Raw genomic sequence first — 25,913 nt, 5'->3', positions numbered from 1 at the left:
AGGAAAGAGGCTGCAGATGCAAAGTATTCAGTCTGTCCGGGGAAAAATGTCAACACCTGGTAGATACAAGCAATCAGTGTATTATTTGTTCAGTAAAAGTGAAGTTGAACAATGCTGACAGAGCACCTAAAATATAAAAGTAGTATCACTGTCAAGTATGAGAATCAAATATTTGAGACAGGTACTATTCTAAAAAAAAAAAAAACACTTGATGGGACACAGGGGTGGCTCATCATTTGAATGTCTGCCTTTGACCCAGGGTGTGATCCCGGAGTCCCAGGATCGAGTCCCACGTCGGGCTCCCTGCATGGAGCCTGCTTTTCCCTCTGCCTGTGTCTCTTATGAATACGTAAATAAAATATTTTTTAAAAATAAAATAAAAATAAAAAACACTTGGAAGTATAATCACTACAGCCAAAGCGATACAGAGAAATGAAAGACAATCTTGGGTTTTACTGTAAGTCTTAACCTTAACCCTTTCTGTCAAGATCGACAGGTGCATCCTGCAAATGCCAGCTCAGCCTAGGGACAGCTGCCAGCCCCCTCCATCCAGGGCTGCCCACATTCAGCATCCTGGGCTCCATTTTCTCCTGTGTGTATCAGGACATCAGGTAGCCAGGAGCTGCCGGGAACTGCTGAGAGCCAGCACTCAGGTTTCAGCTTTCATCTCTATCACTAAGGAAAATCGCTGGCTACATGTTGGGTTCCCCCTAACCAGCTGGCATGCTTTCTCAGGCCTCTGCAGGCTCCCATCACCCAGCACTTCAAGCAGCCATCCACAAGACCCATATGTTTAATAGGGTTGCCTTATATTAGTTTCCTAAGTATCACAAAGGAGCCAAAAAAAGCCACCAAAGACCTCGTGTGATTCCGACATTTCAGGGAGGAAGGGACAGAGGCTCACGCAGTAGACAGAGGGGAGGGACAGGCATGAACGCCGGCAGCCGCCCACCTGCAGCTGTGACTATCTTGCTGCCTGTGTGGCGCAGCCTCCTGTGTCTGTGACACGCTGAGAGAGTGGCCCTCTTGTGTCCCTTCAGGCAGTTTCCGCAGTTCAGGCTCAGCAAACTCCAGCAAGGGGGCCTGCTATTCACTGCTTCTGCCCTCTGGCATCTCCTCTGCCTGTCCAGTGAGTCTAGTTTTTATTTCTGTAACTTCCACTTATTTCTTTTTTAGAAGTCCTATTTCTTTGCTGAAATTTCCTATGTTTTAATTTGTTTCAAGAGAATTTGTCATTGCTGTTTGAGGCCTTTTTAGGATGGCTACTTGAAAACATTTGTCAGTGATTCTAACATCACTTCCTGGAAGGAGAAACGGTCACTAAAGGCCACCTCAGCCGTGGCTCATGGGAAAGGAGCTCCCTGTGGCCAGACTTGGGGTGGGGGAGGTTGTCAGAAATTGTCACCATTTTCTCCATATTCAGTAACCAAATGATTCATTGGCTACTTACCTGAAAAGCATAATTGGAATGAAATTGAGGCAGGTCTTCTTGGTGTTGGTTTAAGGCCAGTGTGAGCCGCACAGACTCCTCCAGACCTTCAAAGAACAAAGGGTCCCCAGCTAAAAGACCACAGACCCAGCACCCCTTAGAAGCAGCATCACAAGTCACAGCTCAGCTGAACCCTCACTAAAGAACGGTTCTGCACAGCCATGTTTTGTTCTAGCATCCCAGACTCCTCCCAGAGGCCATTCTCTAACCCCACAGCCCAACAACACGGTGACTTACTTTTCCCTTAAAAGCCTGTGTTACAGAGAAACCCTGCCTGAAGTGTCTCCATCTCTCTCCATAGTTTTTAATGACTTGGCATCCTGTTCAGCCACAGCTCCTCCCAACCCTAATGCAAATATTTCAAGGATGTCTCCCTAAGCACCTCAATTTAAGTAAGGCATTCATCAGAACTCATATAGACCTCCTGAGCTCACTCTCTTCAGAGAGACTGTTTCTCTTCTGCTTTACACAAGAATTTTCTAGATGCACAGAAACAGGTGATGAGTCCCATTTTTGAAGTAAATTCCAACTGCCCTTTCCAACCCAAGGCAGGATATCTTTCCAACCTCTCTACCTCCACATTTCAAAAGCCCATAGGAAAGCAGCATGGGATCTGTTCTGTCCTGAACTTAAAGGCACCAAGCATGAGGGGGTGGCCAAGGTAGGCGAGTGCAGTGCTCACCTGTGGAAGCCCCCAGGTAATCACACTTGGCCTCCTGTCTTCTTAAAGGGCCATGCATGCAATCTGGCTGATCCAGATTATGGTGTTGCTGGGCTGATGAGCTCAGAAGGCTGTCAGCAGTTCTCATATGTGGTCTCCTGGACCAGCAGCATCAGAATAACCTGAGAACCCATCAGAAGTGCAAATTCTCATCACCCACCCAGACCTACGAAATCAGAACTCTGGGGTGAAGCCCAGCCATCCATCTTCACAAGCCATCCGCTGAGTCTGATGACCCTCAAACAGAAGACCCACACAGCCACCTAAACCAAAGGCACAAATGATGGGAAGCCCACCATTACTTGGAGACAACCTGAAATACACATGCTCACTAACATTTTGTACATAATGGACAAGAATCGGTGTTGGGCAGCTGTGCTACCTCCAGCTGTAAGAGAAGAAAACCAGTCCGATCCAGGAACTCTCAGCCCAGAAGCTCCTCAATGAGGGAGCCTGTGTGTGTGTATGCCACACCCCTTGCCTCAACACCCCCAGCCCTGCTCCCAGGAACACTCCCCCAACAGCCTCTCAAAGATAAAGGATCAAGGAGAAAAAAAATAACCAGTGGGCTTGCTTCTCCCACACATGGAGACAGACCTGAAAAGTGGGTGTTTTATTGCTTTGCATTGGGAAATTAGTGCCCAAAATCTAGACATTGCTTATATTTATCATGGTTATTTAGGAACAATATTCCCTCTGCATAGCATTTACTTACTTTTATCTTTTTCCCTGCATTTTATTATGACTTGTAACAAATTGTGAGTGGTTTCCAAATAAGAGAAAGCAAAAATATAAATAATAGTGAAAGGGAATATAAGGGAAGGGAGAAGAAGTGTGTGGGAAATATCAGAAAGGGAGACAGAACATAAAGACTCCTAACTCTGGGAAACGAACTAGGGGTGGTGGAAGGGGAGGAGGGCAGGGGGTGGGGGTGAATGGGTGACAGGCACTGAGGGGGCACTTGGCGGGATGAGCACTGGGTGTTATTCTGTATGTTGGCAAATTGAACACCAATAAAAAATAAATTTATTATAAAAAAAAGAAAGCAAAGCCCAAGAGACATGTATATTCATAACTTTATAACCTTATAATACAGACAGTCCTCAACTTGCACATGAATGTTCTCAAAAATGACATACTGACATCCCTAAAATGCCTTAACTCATCAGATCTGGACTTTCAAAGGTCAGCTGCAACACAGACGTGGCAGAGAACAGGTGGCTTCCAGCAGTTCCTTGTGAAATGGATGGAGGGGGTGGATTACAGACCAGACGTTAATACATTTAAGGTAAGAGGAAGCCTCAGCATTGCTCAGAGTGACAGCTCTTCAGCTTCTACTCACTCACTGGACTTACACGAACACCCGGTAAAATATGTAGGAATTGAAGGGGGAAATGTGGCAGTTGTATTACCCTGAAACCATGGGAAAGAACAGTTTTCTAGAATCCTTTTTTAGGCAAAGCCAGCTCAAGGTCAGCTTCCCCTTGCTAAGGTCAACTTACACTTGCCAGTCTCTGAAGAGGGTTGATGAGCACCATAACATCCCACTCAGCCCTGAACCACTGCTGTGCATCCACGCACCCAGGGCGCCCTCACTGAATCCAGCCTCACTGACTCAGCTCTGCCTCCAACATCCCCTGCTCCCCTCTGTCCAGAGCCACCCTCGCCCTCACCACTCCACACAGGCACCCTGGCTCAGCGGCCATCGACAAGGTGTACACTCAGCCGGCTTGCCCAGCAGAGTCTGTGTGTGCCTACTGCCGGGGAACAAGGAAGGACCATGCCCCATCCTCCCTGCACACCGCCAGATCCTTCTGGTCCTCTGAGGCATGCTCTCTCACCCCTGCTGCATACTGGCTGTGCTCTTCCCCTGGCTTCCGGTCACCAGGCTCCCTCCTGACCTCACCACCTGCTGCCAGGTTCCTCCTTTGCAGTGCTGCCCAGCTGTCCCTGTCCAACTCCCCAAGGCTGGTGCTAGGAAGCTCACCACTGCCCCACACTCCAATTCATCTCTCTCTCTCTCTCTCTCTCTCTCTCTCTCTTTCTCTTTCTCTCTCCCTCATGACTCCCAAATTTATATTCCAGCCCATTCTCCTTTTGGAGCTCCAACTCCTCACCCTTACCTCAGGTCCCTCTCACCTCTGAAACACCCCATCTACCCTGTGTGTAACCAGCACCCTGGAGGCAGTGGGGCTCAGAGCTGCTGTGCCTGCCCTGGGTCTCCTGAACCCCACCTGGAACTCAGTTCCCAACAGCTCAATCAGGCAAGAGTAAGAGCTTCATATCCACCTCTCCCTCCACCACAGGCCACATCCAGTCTGTTTCCCCACCGTGCCTGCAGTATTGTTTTCAAATCTGTAACCATGTCATTCTTCCCTTTATGACTGGAAAATGTCAAAACCTTTAAGACCCTGTGCTGCCTGGTCAGTGCTTGTCTCTGCCTTGGCCAGCACTGTGGCCACCCAGGCCTTTCCCAATTCCTCCCCTTAATTCCAGCCCACTCATCCATCAGCACTCAGCTCAAGTACCACTTCCAGAGAAGAGTCTTCCCAAGACATCACCTGACCTACCTGCCAAGTATAAACCAGGATCCTCTGCTAAAACCTGTTCCTTACCCCCAGAGCATGTATCTCAATTTATAAAACAAATTCACACGGCTTCTTTAATGTTACTTTCCCCGCTAGATGGTCTGCAAATCTATACTACTAATCACTGAATCTCCAGAGCCCAGCATAATAAACCATGCAGTAGATACCCAACGCAGATTTGATGAGAAAACAAATACAGCAACAAATGAGCCCTCTGGAAGTACACTATTTACCTTTATATGTAAAAATTCTATACATGTTTTCTGAATTCACAATCAGGTTCAAAAGTAGGGGACTGCCAAAAGAATGAACTAAAGCTCCACTACACACACAACAAAACCTTAATTACACACAGGGTGAATACTGCCATATAAGAGTGAGATATAACAGACGTCCTATGCTCATATTTGAAGGGTACAATTTGACAAATTATGACACGTGCACCATTGTGAAACCATCCCCAGAATCAGGACGAATGCTCCTTCATCCCCAAAGTCTCCTTGTGCTTCCTAAGCACTAATGTACCTCCTATCACTGTAGACCATGCTGCATTTTCTAGAATTTTATGTACAGAGTCATACAATGTGTACTGTTTTGCCTAACTTCTTTACTCAACATAATTCTCATCCCTCTTAAGAGTATTCACTTTTATTGCATAGTACTGGATAGTACGGATAGACCACTCTTCATCCATTCACCAGCAAAAAACATTTGGGTTGTATCCAGTTTGTAGTTATCAAAAATAAACCTGTAGAAAATAAATTTTAAAAAAACAAAGTTGCTATGAACATTTGTGCACAAGACTTGGTAAGGGCATATTTCCGTTTCTTTGAGTAAATACTTAGAAATGGAGTGCCTAAGGGGCACCTGGGTGGCTCAGTGGGTTAAGCATCCAACTCTTGATTTCGGCTCAGGTCATGATCTCAGGGTCATGTGGGGCTCTGTGATCAGCGGGGAGTTGGCCTGAGGTTTTTCTCTCCCTCTGCCACCTGCCCCCAACTCACGCTCACTTCCTCTCTCTTTCTCAAACAAATAAATGAATAAAATCTTTAAAAGGAAAGAAGGGAATGGCTAAGCCACTTGGTAGATTCTTAATAGTTCAAGGAACCGACAAGCCGCTTTCCAGAGTGGTTGCACAGTTTTCCACTCCCACCAGCAGTGGAAGGGGGCTCCAGATTCCCCAAGGTCCTCATCAACACGTGGTAGGACCATTCTAACTATTCTAGCAGGTGTGCAGGAGTAGCATGCACTTCAGTTTCAGTTTGCACTTCCCTCATAACTAGTGCCGCCTAGCATCTTTCCCATGCTTGTCACTTGTGTACCTTCTTTGGTGACGTGTCCGCTCAAGCCATTTGTCCTTTTTTCATTTATTTTAAAGATTTTATTTATTTATTCATGAGAATACACAGAGAGGAGAGAGAGAGGCAGAGACACAGGCAGAGGGAGAAGCAGGCTCCATGCAGGGAACCTGACGTGGGACTCGATCCTGTGACTCCAGGATCATGCCCTGGGCCGAAGGCGGCGCTAAACCACTGAGCCACCCGGGCTGCCCCATTTGTCCATTTTTTAAATTAGGTTCTCTGCTTCCTCATTATTGAGTGTTGAGAATTCCTTATGTATCCTGGATATAAGTCCTTAATTGTTTGGTAAAATTCACCAGTGAGGCCATGTGGCCTGGAATCTTCTCTATGAGAAGCTTTATAACTACTGTAAATTTTTTCATAGATGTGGGGTTAGTAAGGTCATTCATTTCCTCTTGAACGTGTCTTCCATGGAAACTGTACATCTTGTCTATGCTGCAGAAGTGACTGGCATAATAACAATGTTCATACTATCCCATTGTTATCTTTTTAGCATCTAGAGAATCCGTAGGGATTCCTCATATTGGCCATTTGTGTCCTCTCTTTTTTCACTGATCAGTCTAAGAAGTTTATCAATTTTATTGAATTCCTCAAATAACCAGATTTTGGTTTTGTTGATTTTCTCTAGTAAATCTGTTATTTTGCTGATTCCCATTATGTCCTTTATTATTTGCTTTCATCTACTACTTACTTAGAGTTTAATTTGCCCATATTTTTCTAACTTCTTAAAGTAGACAGACATTCCATTACAAACAACAAAAGCATTTTTGTGTAAGGTGAGTAGCTCACTCCCAGAATATTATTTTAACAATTCATAAACAGCTGCTTAAGACTCACATGCAATAAAATACAGTTACTGTTATTATTTGAAGAACCAACTGTGGATTGCTGCCATGGTAGTTACTCGGACTCAAACTCAGTAAATGAATGCCCTTAGTCCAAGGTGGGATAGATGAACTTAGATCCTCCTCTATTTGTCACCAGTTGACCAAGTGTGGAAGACACTCCAGTCCAGTCTCTTGTCACTTAAAAATATGGCTTCTGTGGTACTTTCTGGAAGCTTAGCCTTCACCACAAGCCTGTCCAGAATTTGACCACATCCTATTTATAGAGTGTGTTTTCAAAAGAAGCAAAAATGCATTAACAAACAGGAAAACTGTGACCAGAAAATGTCATGTTTCCATGAGAAGAAATCTGTTACCAGCACCAATGTTTACGATTGCCTGAATGAGGCAATCTCTTCAGCCCCACAGAAAATATTACAATGAGTTTACTCCAGAAATAAAGGCCTGGAATCAGATTCTAGGCATCCTGATGGTGTCCGAGAGTGCTACCAGCAGAGATGATTCGTCCAGGGGAGGCTCCTCTGAAACTTCTAATTCTCCAACAAAACCACTGTAACGTGACAGAGTCATAATCTTTCGGCATGAAAATCTTTTCGATTTTTCAGAAAATCAGTGTTCCTAACAAAAGACTTCTGAATGAATTTGCTAATTGCATATGGATACTAAAAAGTCCCTCATAAACATAAGAGAAGCCATGGGTCTTAAGTGTAAAGCATTTGTGAATTCTCTGTGTGAAGGAATCTGGCCCAAACTCTTCATTTTATAGATGAATTAATTGAAGTCAGGTGCATATGGTTGTGTAAGTTGTGACTGCACAGTCTAGGGAGTGTCACTCACATTGTCATGTACGCGAATGGGGTGTTAGGAGTGTGCTAGGGGAGAGCTCTGGGGCAATGATGCATAGAGATCAGCCTCCACAGAGGTCAGCCTCCACGGGCACAGAGCAAGTTAGGGAAGGGTCATGGTAGAGTACAGAAGTGGCCCTAGTTCTTTACTCTTCCCTGTTGCCATGCCCTGTGGAGAGTGACATGCTAGCTCTTTCCATCCAAAGATAGAGCCTGTTTTTTTTTTTACTATTTGAGTCCAAAGCTGGCCCTGACTTGCTTTGGCCAATGGCAGGTGCTAGTACCTGGCTGAGGCTTCAAGAGGCTTGGAGTGTTTCTGTGCTGTCTCACACCTGCCTCCATTCTGTGGACAAGCCCAGGCCCCAGGTGCTATGGGACTGGAGAGCATGCGGCAGCAAGCTTGGCCTCCTTGGTCCTTGCAGAAGCCTCCTAGACTCCACTGGAGAGAGCCCAGCTGAGATGGGCAGAGCTGACCATGCTGCATGGGCAAGATCAGTCATGACCCGAAGGACTGCCTAGCTCACCTGTAGCCCCATGGACAAAAACAGATGCTTTCTTCTGCCCGCTGCTGAGGTTTCATGGCTGTTTGTTATGCAGCCTCACCGTGGCAGTAGATAACAGGTACAGGCTGGAGAATGAAGGTGTTATTTTGTACAGAACTTTAATTTTTATGACACTTGGAGCAGCTTTTTAGAAACCAGTCAATAATATTCAATATCATCTCCAAACAAGGTGTTTGTAATCCAGAACCAAACAAAATATAGCAATTTAGGCTTCTTCCAGTTCATATTAAATTGCTTCAGCTGAAAATGGGACTCTGCTGTTCCAAGTCTGCTTTGGATTTGCAGTTTCCTGCCACGAAGTCTTGTTGTGGCAGTATGATTTTTTGTGAGCAATACCTTCTTTAAAATGGTCTTGTCCTCAGTTATTCGTAAACACTGTGGCCCGTGATGGACTTTCTCCCTCACTTCTGCATGACCCTCTGCCCCTTCTCACTCATCTCTCATGGAGGATCCCCACAAGGAGTCTGGGAAGCTCTCCCTGTGGCATCTCATAGTCCTCAGGGGGACTTCAGGGCCTTCCTGACTCTGGGTTTACTGGTGTCCATCTGTACTAAGATGGAAGGCAACATGCTATCCCGTACGGATATACATGTGTCTGTGGCTAATGCTGTCTCCAGAGGGCCGTCTCTAGTCTTCTGGATTGGAATCGCCTGCATGTTTGTCATTGTCGGTAGGAGGTGGCAAAGGCGTGGTGTACCTCTGGGCAGTCAACTCTGCCATGGGCTGTGCCAGCGGCTAGGAGGGTTGGTTGTCTCCAAGACCCACTGGGCCCTTCCAGAGCCCCTGTAACAGGGTGGTTCCCACGTGTGTTCGAGAGTCATCTATTTGCTATGTGACCTTGGGCAACTTCTCTAATTTCTCGGAGTCTTAATTTCCACCTAAAAATGAGATTAATGATACCTGCCTGGAGGGGATGGGCTCTTGGGGCAATAGGGTCATTTAAGGGGGTAAATACATATGAGGGGTTTGGTGAAGCATTGGGTACAGAGTAGGTCCTCAGTACACAGTAGGTGTTAGTATTTTATGAATTGACACTGAAAACTTTCCCTGCGGTGGCCAGGAAAACTCTAAGCCAGGATTTGAACCTCAGGGCCACTCAAATCCAGGAATAGTTTCTTATTCTCACTACTGGGCAGATTCTAACAACCTTAGGGGGCTGGCGGCCCCTTCCTTCCCACCCAGACAGACCACCATTGTGTGGGCTGGTGGGACCACTGAATTTGACTTCCAGGACCCTCTCTTGCGCGCCAGGTCCAGTGCAGCTGCCAAATGCACACAGCTGCTGGCTCAGAGGGGCCGGAGGGCCTCGCTGGTAGGCTCGGGTTTCACTTTATAGGGCTTCATGCATGGAAAGGGCCTGGAACACCACCGTGTGCAGACGGAGGGTGGGGGAGGGCTGGCCCTGGGTCCCCTGGGTCTGAATTCTGACCTTTTCTTCCATCATTTCTTCCCAGTTAGGTTAGGAAAATTCATTTCCTGCTATTTTTATATTTCTTACTTTAGCTCTGGATTTTAAAAGTTTTCTGAACCAGGCTGGTAGTTCTCAGCCGTTTTTGTGGGATAGTGCTGTGTCTGCTGTACTCCAAAGGCCAAGGAGATGGGGATGTTTAAATAGATTGTGTAAAAATATGTATTTATTGGGTTCCTACTATGTGTATGCTAGTATACATATCATACATACAGAAACACACGCACACATCTATGTGTTCAGCATACCCGGGGTGGACTCTTTGGCCCCGGAGAGCCGACTGAGCAACGTGGGCATGGCAGACTGCCAAGCATCAGTGTTCTCACCCGGGAGATGGAGGCGACATGCAGCGCCACAGAGAAGCAGCTCAGCACACTGCCGGCAGCTCCGGGTTTGCCCTACCCCTTTAAGAGAGACGTATCCAGAGGTGGGCAGTGCTCAGGGGAAGGAGGCCAGGAGGCCTCAGCGGGCATATTTCTATTAATAGAACAGGGTCCTGGGACGGCACCAGCAGGACTCTCTCAGGGACTGGGAAGCAGCTGCCCTGGGACAGGAGGTCATCTTGCTCCCCTAGTGCTCCCCAAATCCAAGTCAGCCCTCTCTGAGTACCCATGGGTGAGGCCAGCATAAACCCTGCACTGGTGCTCGGGTGGCTCTCGGGAGATCCCTTTCTACGTCCCCCACTCTGAATGTAGGTTTGTCTGCTTTACTTTGAGCCAGCAAAGGCAGTTTGTTTCCTTCTTCCCCAGGCCTAAAGCCCAAGGCAAGAATCGCCCTGCTGAGAAGCTGAGACAAGACTTTAAAACCTCGTGCTTTGAAAGCAGATGTTTATTATTACATTCTAACTCTTGTGGAAGCTTCGTCTCATTAAAAGGAATGGGATATGAAGGAATGGGATATAACCCATCATTCCGTTTGTAAAGTTTAAAGAAGACTCCTTAGGAACACAGGACATGACGCGTTCTGTAACTTTTCTGAGTGCTTTACCAGGCGACCCACAAGGATTTACCAACAGTGACAGGGAGTGGGCCTTCGGAGCAAGACCCATGCCAGCACGCCACACTGCCATCGCTGGCCTCACCTGCAGGGAAAAGGGTCCAGGAAAAGGCAAACTTCCTGCAGTGGGCACTCAGAACTGCTGTCCAGCGGCCACTGACTTCACTTCTCTCCCTGAACCAGCTCCAAAAGACCTAGCACTGATCAGAATGCAGGCCACAAATCAATCAGGAGAAAGCCATGCTTCCTCCCACGTTCTGTCCTAATGCACTGATTTTCTGCAAGCCTGCAGATCACCACCTAGGGCTGCCAGATGACAGTTGGAGGAAATACAAACCACATTCTTATAATCCACATCAGAAAAATCGTCAGATGCTGGGCTGCTCAAAAGCAGGTTGCCCAAAACTTCTTAGTTCCTGCTCCTCTGCACGAAGAGCTGACTTTCTGACTTTGGATTTCCTGCTGCCTCATCCTACCAGTTTTCCTACTTCCCCTGTACCAAATCCCCAAAGAACCTGTTAGTCCTTTCATCTCCTAGAGCATCTGGGCACCCTTGAAGCCGGTACAGACTTACTAAGTTGACTGGGTCCAAATTTATTACATGACCTATTATGGGTTGGACAGTATCCCCCAGAATCTGTATGTTCAAGCCCTGACCCTGGAAGCCCAGGATGTGACCTTATTTGGAAACAATGTCACTGCAGATGTCACCTGTTAAGGTCACACTGGGGGCAGATGGCCCTAACCCAATGACAGTGTCCTTATAAAAGGGGAGGTTTGGATACAGCAGAGGCCGCAGGGAACGCAGTGGGGACTCTGGGTGAGTGCTAGACCCCCTTCCCTGATGCCTTCCAAGGGACCAAAGCCCTGCCTGTATCCCAATTCCAGACCTGCACCTCCAGAACTGAGAGAGACCAGGTCTGTGGTGCAGCCGCCGGGCTGGGGCTCCATCACGGCCCCAGGACAGACACTCAGCCTGACAGCTTAACCCAACCTAAATGCTCACATACACATGGAGCAAGATCAGAAGGGTAGCAAGACTTTCAACTGTGATCCACAAATGTGGATGGAGTGAGTGTCTCCGGGGAGCATTTACCCAGCGGCGTGTGCTCTGTCCCCCTGGACCTAAGGACAAAGAACGAGGCTCCATGAGCTTCTCGTGCTGAACCAAGCAAGTCCATGAACAAAACTACAGCAGCATGTCATGGCGTCCATCACTTTAGGGTGTCTATCACTGGAGGTCAGCCCTCTGAAACTTCGACATCTTGATTTCACCCTCCTGATGAAACAGTCTAGAGAATGTTTAAAGTGTGAATTCACGAGCTCAGGGTTGCAGGCTCCCTGGATTCTGGGGCCTCTGTGTGCTCCCAACAGGAGGGATGGGGGATTAAACTGTGAGCAGGTCACGTTCTGGTCGTTCCCAGACAAAATCAAAGCACCTGAGCCTCATACACGAAGATGGGGAAACCGTGCAATCCCCACGTTGTCTCCCCTTCAGCAGAGAACTTGTCGTCAGCAAGAATGGAAAGGGTCTCACCTGAACTGCTTGTGTCAAGTCCATGCCCCGCCCCTGCCCCAAACCTAGGAAAGCCGACTGCATCAAGGGGATCCCCGAAGACAAAACTTTTACAATCTGGACCGAAATGAAATGTCCTCATGGTCCTCCGCCCTTTTACTGGTTCCAAAGTGGAACGAATGAACATAATGCAACACATTAGCACATGTTTTCTTAACAAGAGGCACATGGGAAACCCAAGCCACCCCAAAACTTCTCTTAATGCTGTGCTTTCCCCACCCTAATGGTCTGTTTTAAACAGCAGATCTACAAATGTTAGGTTGCGGGCTGCTTACACCACATTAACCCATCATCCGTGTGTCCGTGCGGCAAACTGGGGTAATATCAAGGCCCTTTCAACTCACATGAATATTCAGTGAAGTTTCCAAACACTCCTGTGGAAAGAAAGCCATTCATACAGTCAAGTAAAAGCTGTCTGGCACATCTGCTGTGGGGCTCATGGCATTGGGTGTGAGCACTCAAATAAATACCTCTGCTTAAGAAATGCAAAAGCTCATGAAACACCTGAAACCCCAGGTTTTTAGAGGCAGAGACTAGCTAATATTTTACTCCAAAAACCTACCTTTGAACCACAGAGAATCAGTAGTTCTGCCTATGTGTGCCTCTGATGTGAAACCTGTGTTGTGACTGCCTCAGTCGTAAACAAATCAGTTGGGGCAGCAGGGTGGGGGACACAGGGGCCGTGGGGCTTCAGTTTGGCCCTTGCAATCTAAACACTGTCTTCATTCCTCTCCTCCTTTCAGGGATGGAGGGAATGCTCCAGTTCTGAAAGCAAATCTTTCTAGAATGTACAAGAAAATGATTATTGAAGTCTGCCAATCTAATGAACGCAGTTAATATACCAGATAACACGCATTAATAGTGATGCGTTTTTATCCAGATAGTATCTGAAATTTCTTAAAGTTTCATGTCGGTCATGGAACAGCATTTATAGAAGGCTGCTTTGGTGAACTGTGCATGCATATGTCACTGCTTCTCAAAGTCTTCCTTTTATCACCAGAGGTCCTGATGTCCAGAGGACAACAAAGTACTCTGAATGCCTTGCAAGTTGGATTTGGCTCCTTATTTTTCTCTTAAATTATCATTTTATTGTGGCATCAAGTTCATTTATAAGCAACATTTTTATTTCCTGGACAAGCTGGCAGCTCTTCACTCTAATGCAGATTCTGTTTCCCTGTATATGTTCCAAGTAAGAAAAATACCTGAAACTCATATGCATGCAAAATTTATGTTAAATAAAACCTTTTCCGACCTTTAAAATGCAGCACCAACCATGCACAAACTTAGAAGAGTAAACGTTTTACTTTTCCAAGTCACCTAATTAACATCTTATTAGCAAACTGTCCTGGTGCCGTTCGGGCCAGTATGAATCCATTTTTAAAAAATGGTTTTGGTTTTTGTTTTTTGTTTTTGTTTTTCCTAATTATGGTGTGCTTCAGCTTCTCCATTGAACACCTTTTAAGTAAATGTTGATCTTAAGATTCTGCATTGGCAAAAAAAAAAAAAAAAGAATCGGGATAAAACTGCAGTTTCTGAAATCCAAGTAGGCATTGTTTTTAAAAGCGTCTCTCCGCCTTGGGCCCTGCTTTGTGAGCCCCTGTAAGAGGAAAGCAAACTTTAATCACTCACAGAGAGGCGGGTCAAGGTTCACGCTCGGCCCGGGGAAGCCACCAGCCAGCGGGAGAGAGGCAGGGTCCGTGGGGCCGGGGATTCTGCTGGGAGCCAGGCCTGGGGCTGGAAGGAAGTCTGGACTACTCCGCCGGTCCTGGAGGGTCCCCGGGCTCGGAGACGCGCGGGGCGCTCGGTGGGGAGGGGGCGGCGCGCGCTACAGGCCGCCCTCGCTGTGGTCGCCGCATCTCGGACACGCGCGGCACCGCGCCGGGCGGGCGGAGGTGCAGCTCCCCAACCGCAGCCCCGGGAGCTGCCGGAACAAAGCCTGGGAGGAAGCCGCGCGGCGCCGCGCACGGTCCTGCGCTCGGGCCACGGAGCCCTCCGCGGCCTCCGGGGTCGTCGCCCCCCGCCCCCGCCCCCGCCCCGCACACAATGGCGCCCAGCTCCCGCCCGGGCCGCGCTCCCGGGGCCGCGCACAAAGGAGGCGCGTGGGCTCCTCTGCGCCCCGCGCGGCCGCCAGGTGCCGGCGCCCGCGCCCCCGCGCCCGCGCGTGTCCGCGCCCCCCGGGAGGCGGCGGGGCGGGCGGCGGGGCCTGGGCGCCGCGGGGGCGCGGGCGGGGGCGGGGGCGGGGGCGGGGGCCGGGGCGGGGGCGCGGGCGGGGGCCGGGGCCGGGGCGCGGGCGGGGGCGGGGGCGGGGGCCGGGGCGCGGGCGCGGGCGCGGGCGCGGGCCGGCGGCACTTACTTTCTCGATGGTCCCGGGCAGCAGGCGCTCCAGCAGCCTGCAGAGCACCACCCCGTCCTTGAGAGACGCCTGCAGGAAGCCCTCCGGGTCCGAGACGGTCTTCTTGGGCGACTCGAGCACCCCCAGGGTGATGAGCCACGTAACGGTCTGCTCGGCGGAATTCATCGCGGCGGCGCGCCCGGCCTCCCCGCGCCGCGGGCCCGTGCGGGCGCCGTTCACCTCGGAGCGGCCGCGGCCCGGCCGGCTGCGCCCCCCGCCCCCTCCGGCTCGCCCATGGAGAGGCCGGCCCGGCGATTGGCCCCGGCGGCGCCGCGCTCCGGCCGGCTCGCGCTCCCTCGCGTGCGTCCTGGCCGCCTGTCAAGTGCCTTTTCATGAGATGCACATGAACCTGCGGCGGCCGCCCGGCGCCGCCCCCGCCCCCGCCGCCGCCTCCCGGCTCCCAGCCGCCGCCGCCGATGACATCACCGCCAGGAGAAGAAAAGACGCGGCGCTGGAGCGGCCCCGCGCCGGCCGGCCCCACTCGCTCCCCGCGCTCGGGCCCGCCCGCCGTGCGCCCCGCCGCGCGCCCCCGCCCCGCCCCGGCCCGGCCCGCCCGCCCCCGGGCCCGACCCCCGGCCCCGCCCGCCCCGCCCGGCCGCGCGCGCCCACCTGCGCCGCCGCGACCAAGACCGCGACCAAGACCGCGACCGCGACCGCGACCCCGCAGCGCCCGCCGCCTCGGCCGTGTGCGCCCCGCGGGCCCCCGCGCCGCCCCGCGCGTGACTCTCGCAAGCCGCGGTGCTGCGAGCCCGAAGCGCTTCCCAGAATGCTCTTTTGGGTTTTGCCAGTTTTATTTCGGGCGCGGGGGGTGGGGGGCGCTGCTGGAAACGAGCCGCTTGCTCCTGCCCGCCGCTTGGCGAGCCGGCGGTCACGGAGCACAGCCGAGCCTCGCAGCCGCAGCCGCGCGCAGACGGGCCCGAAGCGCGAGGACCTCGCCGCCCCGCCCCCACCCCCACCCCCACCCCGGGGCTCTGCGACCCCTGCAGGACCCCGGCGTCCCCGACACCCGGGAGGAAGGTCGGGAGAGCCGCAGAGCCTGGCCTGGGCCCGGGCCTGGGCCGCGAGTGCAGACAGCCCGAGAACGCCTCCATCCTCGGCGCCGGCTCACGGGGGCAGAAGATGCTGGGGCCGCCGAGGGGCCGCGGGCGCCGGGCGGGCTGCAGGAACGCGACGTCCAGCTGTGCTGCGGTGCACACGCCTCTGCACACCCGGGATGACGGGGACATACGAGTGTAACCAGCGGGGAGCCCCTGCATACACGAAGGACACGGCCGTGCATACGTGTGTCCCGGTACTCCCTGCACACCCCGAGAGCTTTCCCTGCTTGCTTCCCGATGGCCTCCCGCAGTTTAAACCCCATTAGCAGAGCTTTAGACGCCAGGCACATATATGGTCCAGTTAATGACAAAGGGCTAGGAGCCATACAAAAACTTTGTTAAAAAAAAAAAAAAAAGAATAGAGGCTTAACTCTTTCTTTCCCTTCTCCCAGAGTACTGCCGTGGCGATCATGAATTGCATTTATTTCCAGCTCTGAACTAAGCAATCATATTTTGTTCCCAAATGCAAACATGGTCAGGGAAAGGGCAGCATGGATTCTGGACGGGAGGGCCACCTGCTCAATGGTCTTGGTTACCGCTCCAGGAGCTCACTGGGTCCCTGCCAGAGCTCCTTCCTTGCATCACATCACAGCATCGTTAACGACAGTCTTACGGAGTTTGTCTCCTTGTCCCCATTGTCACACACCCAAGTGGTGGAGATGGGACGCAACACATCACCAGTTTTTGGGTTTCTGGACAGCTTCTCCACACACTTTCTAGCAAACAGAGCCGTTAAGACTTCTATTAAGGGCTGTGCCCAAAGACTCTATCAACAAAAGGGTATTGACCTAGGGGTAGTCGTCCTCTGACATTCCTGTTTACTCTCATTACAGCTAAATTGAAGAGATAATTTCAATTTACAATTGAAATTCATTACAATTTCAAATTATGTTAAATTAGGTCTGGTGCTTATAATCTGGTAAACAAGAGAAGATTCAACTTGACTTAATCAAATAATACTACTTAGATGACCAATAACTGGGCAGCCAGTTATGGTCAGAAGGGAGACCCACTAAACTGATCTTACAAGTCCCCAAACATTTCCATGCTTTGTGCTGACTAGTGGCATCCTTTTACCTTGGATGTACATTTATTTCAATAAAGTTTACTTGGAAGGGATTCACTGTAACATTGTTCAAAGCTAGGTGGTTTTAGCTGTTTAATTGAGCTATTTTAGTACCCATGGTGAGCATTTGGTTAAGCTTACCATTTTTCCAAATTCCTGTTACAGAAGGCATGGGCTGTGGAGAAGAACTCTTTGTTCTTTTGGGTTGGAGCCAATTAAGACTGTTGTCGACAGAGGATTTTGGTCTGTGGATGAGCTTTGTATCCCAGGTGGCCCCCCTGTTAACACCTCAGATCCCACATCCCCGGTCATGTCTGGGGCAGACCCACGATTAGCCGCCACCAGCAGCTCAGCTGAATCCCATCCAAGCTCAGTTGAGTTATACCAGTTCAGTTGGTTGGCTTGTTGGTACTCAGAGGATGGTCTTCCAAAAAATGTTAAACTTTACCCCAACCTGAAGCCGGACAGGCAGATGGCTTACTGACCTAGTAGTATGTAGAGATCACTTCCAATGGAGGTGCTTTTATTGAATTGGACCATCATCTAGATCAAAACATGCACAAAGAAGCAGTTCTCTGAAGCTCATTGGAGCTACTGTAAGTAGGTTATTGAAAGCATTCATTTTGTTAAACAGTGTCTTACTCATTTGCCATAAATACGGTCAAACATTAAAGATGCAAGGCAGGAGAAATAGTTTATAAACATACATGGCTGAAAATTACTCAGGCTCAGAAGACATACCAATACAGTGTTCTATGAAACATCATGCCTATCAGTAGCTTATCCTACTGATTGGGTTTCCCCCAGAGGCAGATCCTGAGCCAACAGTTGAGCACAAGCAATTTATTTGGGACACAATCCCGGAAAGGACAGATGAAGAAAGAAGGTGAAACAGGGAAGGGACAGAAGCGATTCAAAGGTGTGTAGGGAGCAGCTAGGGCCCAGTTCCCTTGGGGCCCCCAGAAGCAGCCTCCGAGTCCTCTGACCGGGGGATGGGCAGACTAAGATTCATCCATCCACTCCCATCTCCCCGGACTGTGAGTCTCCTTTGGGAGTGGCCTCCACTCCGCAGAGCCTCAAGTCGTGAGAGCAGGAGGCACACGTACCCTGTGGACCACAGGCAGTGCTGGTAAAGCGACGGTAAGCAGAACCAGTGCTGCCCCTGCCTCTTGGTGCTGGACTCTGCTGCTTAGATACTGGGGCACAACACCTTATGAGAGCCTTTGGTCCAATGTATATGTTGCATCTTGAAGGACAGGCCTCTAGCCTGAGGAAGTCACCCCCAAGCTGGCTGCATGCAAACCCCCCTCCAAGATGAACTGCTTCTCCCTCCACCACCAGGGGGCTCTGATGTCATCAACCTGCCGCCAAACAGCCAGGTGTTACCAAACAGCGGGTTAGAATCTTCTTCTACCCTGGGCACCTACCTAGGCCCGTCTTGGTGAGAGGGAGCCCACACGGTGGGTCTCCTGCACACCTCTATTCCTGCCACCGTGGCTGTAGGGATGGCGGGCACAGCCTGGGCTGCTACCCCTAGCTACTGATGCCATTGGTAGGCCTGGCTGCTGGGCGCCACTTCCTCCGTGATGCTCTCTGGAGACTGAGGCAAGGCTGAAGAGCCACAGCAGCCCCTCCATCTCCTTGCAGCCATCCATCCCACCTTGCCCTTTCCAGGCCCCCAGGTGAGGGGCCCTGCCACCTACTGCTGTCCAAGCATGTGCACCTGTCCAAGAGGACAGGGAAGCCGCTCAAGGCTTCACCAACCAGAGGGCTTCTCCTCCCTAGCCCGCCCTGGAGCTGGACTGTAACATGCAGCAGTCCCTGTGTCCCCTGTGGTTCACACGAAATTAGCAATGTCACAGGTGCAAGCGGAGCGGTATTGGGAACCCAGCCAACGGAGGCAGGTCACTTGGAGGTCCGTGCCATTTGTGTTCACAGCCTATTTGTGCCCTCTGGACCTGCTCCTGCCTGACCCCAACCCACCCCGCCCAGCAGGAGGAAATGGCAGCAGGGCTGGCTCCCATCACTCAGTGCTCCTCCCGGGGGACTGCCTTTCAGACTGTCCTCAGAATGTCTTCTAGAAATCCCTCTCTAGGGCACTCTAGCTGCCTTAGAGAAGATGCTCTCTGGTTGTCCCAGCATGGGCCCATTCTACTCTCGACCTCCCTGAGGCCCTCCACACTGCCCAGGCTGCTCCCTCGCTGTGGCCCAGCCAAAAGAGCCATACCTGCCTGGACAAAGCGCTGGCTCTGAGCACCAGGATGCTAGTTCTGAGATAGAAGCACCAACATAGCCCAGACTCTCCCACCCCATCCAGCTACCCACCTCAGATGCAGGGGTAGCCCAGCACATGCCTGAAGCTCCGACCAATGAGCTCCACCAGCTGCTGTGGTATGCCCTCCATGCCTGCTGATGCTTGCCCAGTTGTCGGTCTAGAGGCCTTGAGTGGAGGCAGCATTCACACCACATCACAGGGCCTTTGCACATCCACAGGCAATGGAAGGCTGCACCTCCCTAACAAAGGAGAGGGACCGTTTCTCCTGGCTTAGAGAGGTCAGTGAACCAGGAGTCTGAGTTTCTCGAAATCTCCATCCAGTCATCCCCCTTCCAGGTCTCAGGGATTCTTTCCCCCCAGCCCTGCCCTGGACTCAGTCAAGGAGGTCTGCGCACTACTTTGCAGACTGGCTACATCTACCATGAGAGCTGAACCCTCTTGCTGCAGAGGATGGATGCTTTCACACACTGCCAGGGAGGCTTCAACTGGTAAGCCCCCTGAACCGTCATCATCTTTCTCCAGGACTCCTCAGACAGTGAACACAAGTCAGCTGATGCCGCAGTCCTCGTAACTGTCCCTGCTCTGTATCCTTCAAGCTTTAGGCTTGTTCCATAAAGGAATGCTTCCTTTGCACCTGCTGTGTTCCTTTCAGCACAGATGGGCGTGTAGTTGTTGTGAGGCACAGAAGATGGGGGTGGGGGGGGCAGGTAGCACAGTTTCATGTAGCACGAGCAATAGCGTCAGTAACAGTTAACTTTATGTGTCAACTGGACTGGGCCACAGGGCACCCAAATATTTGGTCACACATGATTCTGGGTGTGTCTGCCAGGGTGCTTGGCTGAGATTAGCATTTGAATCGGTAGACTAAGCAAAGCAGATTGCCGTCCCCCAACTCGTCTTACAGGTCGTGTTTCTCTGGAGAACCCTGACAGTTACAGCATCCTGAGGCTGGGCCATCCAGCTGCTGAGAGAGGAGTGTAGATTCCCTGCCTGTGTGTCCACGTCCCAAGGGCACTTTTGAAAGCAACTGCCCTGGTTTGGGCTCCCCCAAATGCAGACCCTGAGGCAGGGGCTTGGGGCAGGCAGCGCATTGGGGGTGGAGCCCAAGAAGCACAAAGGAGGAAGTGGGGAAGATGAGGCAGGGAGGGAGGAAGTCTGCAATAAGGGGTGCGTTAGCAAGGGAGAGCCACTGGAGGAGCCCTCTGGGGGTCCTGTGGTAGCTTCCTAGGCTGTTGCAACCTGCGGGGCTTATGAGCAACAAAAATTGATCGCTTACAGTCTGGAGGCCTGGAGTCCAACATTGAAGGGGAGGGGAGATGAGGGGAAGGGGAAGAATGAGAAGAGGGGAGGACAGGGGAGAGAAGGGGAGAGGGAGGAAGGGGAGGGGAAGAAGGGGAAGGGAGGAAGGGGAGGGGAGGAGAGGGGAGGAGCAAGTGCAGGAAGGAGGCAAGCTCCTTCTGAGCCTGCAGGAGAATCTGTTTGAGGCCTGGTTCCAGGCCAGGCTCCCAGCTCCCCAGCTCCGGGGGTGAGGCTGGCCACTGTTGGCGCTCCTCCCGAGGCTTACAGGTGCATAGCTTGGATCTCTGCCTTCACAGGGCCTTCTCCTCCTGCCGGTTCCCAAATCTCCCTCCTTCTGTAAGGACACCAGTCACCGGGCCAGGGTCCATCCTAGTCCAGTGTGACCTCACACCTTAACTTGGTGGTATCTGCAAAGACCCTACTCCAAATAAGCTCACACCCACAGGCAGCGGGAATTAGGACTTAAACCTATCTTCCTGGGGGACACCACTCAACTCCCAACAGGGGCTTGTGAGAAACCCCCAGGACGTCAGAAATACCCCTGATAAGCAAGGGGTGCCAGTGCCCCCCATTCAGGCATGAGAACAAATGTGAAGTCTCAGGGTCTCTCTGGTCCCAGTGCTCAGACCCATTGGTGGTTCTGGTGGCGGTGTCCTGACCCGCCTGCTGGGAATTCACCAGTCGGCATCTGTGTTTCGGCAGCTCTCAGATGCCACATCTCACCTGGCGCTGCTGTAGCCCGACACCTGTCAGGTGCCTGTCAGCTGAGCTTCCGGAAAGACTTCTTATCAGCACAGGGGCACCCTGGAACAGAGCTCCCCAGGACAGGTGCACAGCTTCTGTGCTCAGCGGGGCCCAGAAGCCTAGGCCATGCTCCGGCGCTCTTCAGAGGAGATGGACAAGGTCTGTAAGCATCATCATGAGCTCAAGGAGGTAGAAAGACATGTTTGGCACATTTCCGGTTTATCTCCCTCTTCCAATATTCTCTGTGTCTGTTGGGAGATGTTTCTGAGTATCTGGGCAGAAATCATGAGGCTTTTGTTCTGATGGTCTTTTCAAAAGTGTTTAGGAGCAAACGGTCTTCAGACATAGAGACATCACCCCCTCCTGGGCAGAGGGCACATTTGCTTGGGGACCTACTGATTAAAAAAATAATGTCTCCTGGGGAACAAAGTTGGGGGCAGTTTGCTTGCAGCCCCTTTAAAGATTGGGGTTTGCTGAACTTGGGCTCCACAGCAGTGACACAACCCCGCCTGAGACACCCTCCTGGAGCCCACCCTTGCATCTCCTGGGACTCGGGAGCACAGGGCACTGGTGCAAAACCAGAGCCCATGCTGCCCGCTGGCCGGTGAGTCACATGGTCCCTGGTGTCCAAGCTGGCAGTCCCTGTCTCCCGGCCAGCACCCGGCTAACTCCATCAGCTTTCAAGCAGGCAGACATCCCAGACGCATGATGGTCCTTCATGATGCCTGTACTCATTTCCCAGGATAAAGGATCAAGTACTTTCTTCTTTCTGAACATGGCTCTCACAAGGTCCCCTGAGTTTTATTAGGAAGAGCTTCTTCATTGCCAAGGGGATTTGTAATCTCCCCTTTGATTTCCTCTCTGATCAAATATTTATCTAGTTTCTTAATCACCAAGAAATCAAGACTTTGTTGGCCATTGAGCATGATTAGGCAACCGAGCCTAGAAATCTCTGCTTTTCAAAATTGGCTAAAGTCATGGACTGTTCATGATCATAAATGCAAAAGGATGCACATACTCTGTTCAAGAGGTTACACATTTATATTTATATAAATAAAGGTTTTGTTCTTTTTAAAAGAACTTTTTATTCCATAATAATTTTAGAACCACAGTGGGTTTCAAAACTAGTACAGAGAACTCCAATGTGGACTTCACCCAGCTGCATTCAGGGGCCAGAGCGCATCTCAGGGCCACGCAGGGTGAAGTACCACCGAACCACAGACGCTGTTCAGGTCTCGAGGGTGCTTATGCTTCCTTCTGTACCTTCCGTCACAGGTGTGCTCTGGGTCCCCAGCACAGCTGGGCTGCGCACTGCTCCGTGTGGAGCCAACCCTCAGCAGCCCCGCCAAGCTCCCGAATCCCAGCACCCCTCTATGTCAGTTAGACACGTGAGATTTTCAGAGACACAAATATTAAATGAAGTACCCTAAAAGTCAAACCCTGGTGACGTTAGATATGACGTTCAATGCACGGGTTAGTTGAAAACTTTTTTTATTTTAAAGATTTTATTTATTTATTTGAGAGAGAGAGAGCATGAACAGGGGGGAAGCAAAGGGAGAGGGAGAAGCGGACTCCCCATGGAGAAGGGAGCCCAACACAGGGCTCCATCCCAGGACCCAGGGATCATGACCTGAGCCAAAGGCAGATGCTTACCCGGCTGAGCCACCCAAGTGCCCCAGATTTAATACGTCTCTGTCTCTAAATATCCTGGAACCTCTGTTAACCTCCTGTGAATTCTTTACGTTGCTTCTTTCCACTCATGGTTTCTCTATATTTCAGTTTGGCGCTTTGCCACCGGTCTCCCCGTTTACATTTTGGCCCAGTTCAGCAATTACAGCTTTCTTTTAGAAAGTCTTCTCTCGTGCTGCACTTTAAACTTAAGTGTGCTTTTGTCTTGTGTTTATACTTTTAGGGAAGGAAGTGTATTTTGAGAGGGAAAACACTCCCCTTCACAATGAAGGGGGCTGGTGGTGGTTACAGCGGCTCTCGGAGGCGTGAACGGGGACCCGAGAAAATCCGGGCCTCGGCAGCCTTCCTGTCTCAGGTCACGGCTGCTCACACCCCGCCTCTGTGGTCCCTTCTTTCCAGAACACACGCGCCCTGCCTGAGCCCCATTCGGTCAGTCTGTTTATTCCAGTGCACCCCTGCCCCGTCCTGTCCTCCGATGGTTTGCTGCCACCTGCCTTCCCTGTCCGCTCTCCCTCCCCTGACAAATTCTCAGGTCCCCCCCACCCCTGCTCACCCCCAGCCCCACAGCACTGTCTTCTCCTGCAGTCTCCGGTCCTGCTGTCCTGCTGCCTCCGCACCCCGGCGCTGCTGCCCGAAGCCCTATGGAAACACGCCTCGGAACTGGGAGTGCAGCGTGCTTTCCCGGGAGCCCCGCTGGAGCTACCTGGTCCACCTGGCCCACCTGGACCACCTGCCCCGCCTGGTCCACCTGGCTCACCTGGCCCGCCTGGCCCGCCTGGCCACTATCAGGGCCTCAGCAGGGCTGCTGGGGAAACACTTCCACACCTTTTTGATTTCTAGCAAGAGCAGGATAGGAGGTTCTGAGACAGGCTTTTCCCACTGCTCTCATCAGTGTTGGGTTATGAAGCCCTTTGAGAATTTGGTGGAAGCTAAGAAAATTCTCCTGGGAGGCACTGAATGCCAGAGGGCTCTCGGACTCCCCTGAGCCTGTCCCCCGGCAGTTGTCAGAGTGAAACCCCACCAGCTGAAGAGCAAATGTGAACAGAAGACACACAAACCTAGTATGTCCTATAGACAAGTAAGGCTGCTTTAAAAAGAGCAATAGGCATTTGAAGAGTAAATTATGTCAGTTATTTCTGTTTGTGTAAGTCATAACAAGGCATAATAGGGCTTTTAGGAAAAAAAAAAAGTTTTACAAATCTGCGTTCTCCTCCATGTGTCTACCTTGGGGATAACCACCGAGTGGTGTTCTCCATGCCCTTGACTGGACGTTATATAAAATAACAGATGGGATTAGAGCTCTGTTGACCTGCTGTAAAGCCTGAAATAAACATTGGCCTTAAAAGTGGGAGGTGGTGGGATCCCTGGGTGGCGCAGCGGTTTGGTGCCTGCCTTTGGCCCAGGGTGTGATCCTGGGGACCCAGGATTGAATCCCATGTCGGGCTCCCGGTGCATGGAGCCTGCTTCTCCCTCTGCCTATGTCTCTGCCTCTCTCTCTCACTGTGTGCCTATCATAAATTAAAAAAATAAAAAGTGGGAGGTGGTTTGCCTTATCTTTAAAAATATGCACTGGAGGGATGCCTGGTGGCTCAGCAGTTGAGTGTCTGCCTTCAGCCCAGGGCATGATCCTGGAGTCCTGGGATCGAGTCCCACATCAGGCTCCCTGCATGGAGCCTGCTTCTCCCTCTGCCTGTGTCTCTGCCTCTCTCTCTCTCTGTGTCTCATGAATAAATAAATAAAATCTTTAAAAAAAGAAAAAGATTTAAAAAAATATGCACTGGGTTTTTTTGTTTTTTATTTTTGTTTGTCTGTTTGTTTGTTTTTTTACCTATATTCCCTGCAGAACTTAAACATTTTTTCTGTTGGAGAAGCACTTTTTGAACAAGAACAGAGGCAGATACCAACAAATACCTACTTGTTGATGTCATTAGTAGCTTGCCATATCTTAGGAGAGGGGCAGCAAAATCAATCTTACATGAACTCTTTTGTTTTATGAATGGCTTTATCCATTTGGATGTAAACGGATGTATTTTTCTATCACCTCATTTTCTGTTCTTTTGATTTACTCCAGAAAGCCACTACATCAAATGAATTATGGAACCCAATCTTTCAGAGGCCACAAATTACTGAAAACAGAGCTGTCCATAGGGAGCCAGGCCTTGTGGGCTTGTCCAAGCACTACACGCACCACGATTCTGTGTGGACTGTGAGTCCATTTGTCAGGGGTGAGAAGCCTTACTCCCTACAGAACAATCTCTGGCAGAGCGGGTTCTCTCAGCTCAAGGAAATGAAGTAGACATGACAGCGGTAAAGTAAAATGTGGGTTCAAAGAAGACTTGAGGAAATGAGGGCTGGTCTGCAGAGCCCAGGAGAAATGCAATCTGTCAGGGTTAACAGGGAAAGTGTAGGCCCCTGAAGGTGGGGGGGTCTTGCTGTCCCCATCGCCATTCACCTGGCACATAACGGCTGCTGGCTCTGCCCTCAGCCTGCCCCCACACTCCCAAAGCAAACCCTCTGCAGCCGTCTGCAGGCTCTAGCACCCTCTGGGCAGATCTCCTCCAGAGGGCTGAGCCCCGGGTTCAGAGCAGCATCCTCAGAGCTCCCAGGGTGCCAGCAGCCTTGCACCCCCCTCCCTGTGGTGGACAGGGCCCCGGTCAGCAAGGCCTCCCCCACTCTGCATTCTGAGAGCCCAACTTCTCCGTAGCTTCTCCCAGGCCTGGCAGCAGAATCCCTGCAGGACTGCCCTGAAGCCTCAGGATCCCTTTGCTCGGTGGCCCTCCAATACCTCCTATTCAGCAATGGTTCCTTAGGCCAAATCGCATCTAAACAACCAGTGCAGCTTGTGTTCTCCTGCTGGGACCTCAGCTGACACATAGCCTGAAGAGTAGAAGGGCGGGGG

General features: G+C 51.1%; 1 protein-coding gene and 1 long non-coding RNA gene across 6 annotated transcripts in view; one reads left to right on the top strand and one right to left on the bottom strand.

Moving 5' to 3' along the window:
* The window catches only part of ARHGEF7 (Rho guanine nucleotide exchange factor 7), a 126,868-nt gene extending 111,865 nt beyond the window's left edge, over positions 1 to 15,003 (bottom strand). For 2 of the 5 annotated variants that reach the window (XM_049099420.1, XM_035704651.2), the window contains exon 1: positions 14,082 to 14,218. Coding sequence is in view for 3 of the 5 variants with exons in the window: in XM_025441047.3 (XP_025296832.1) it covers positions 14,806 to 14,970 (165 nt within the window). In the remaining 2 variants the exon portion in view is untranslated. Of the gene's footprint in view, positions 1 to 14,081; positions 14,219 to 14,805 lie in introns of those variants that run through there. The other 3 variants (XM_025441047.3, XM_025441044.3, XM_025441045.3) reach the window with 3 other exon arrangements.
* On the top strand, positions 1,138 to 13,958 carry LOC112655859 (uncharacterized). Its single transcript, XR_007405034.1, has 3 exons — positions 1,138 to 2,814; positions 3,380 to 3,498; positions 10,630 to 13,958. It is a non-coding gene; the product is annotated as an uncharacterized LOC112655859 (long non-coding RNA).
* Positions 15,004 to 25,913: the final 10,910 nt, after the last annotated feature.

The sequence above is a fragment of the Canis lupus genome, chromosome 22 (genome assembly GCF_003254725.2).
Source record: "Canis lupus dingo isolate Sandy chromosome 22, ASM325472v2, whole genome shotgun sequence".
In the NCBI taxonomy this organism is placed as follows: Eukaryota; Metazoa; Chordata; class Mammalia; order Carnivora; family Canidae; genus Canis; species Canis lupus.
The sequence above is the reverse complement of the archived record's forward strand: the minus strand, read 5'-3'. Positions and strand labels throughout refer to the sequence as shown.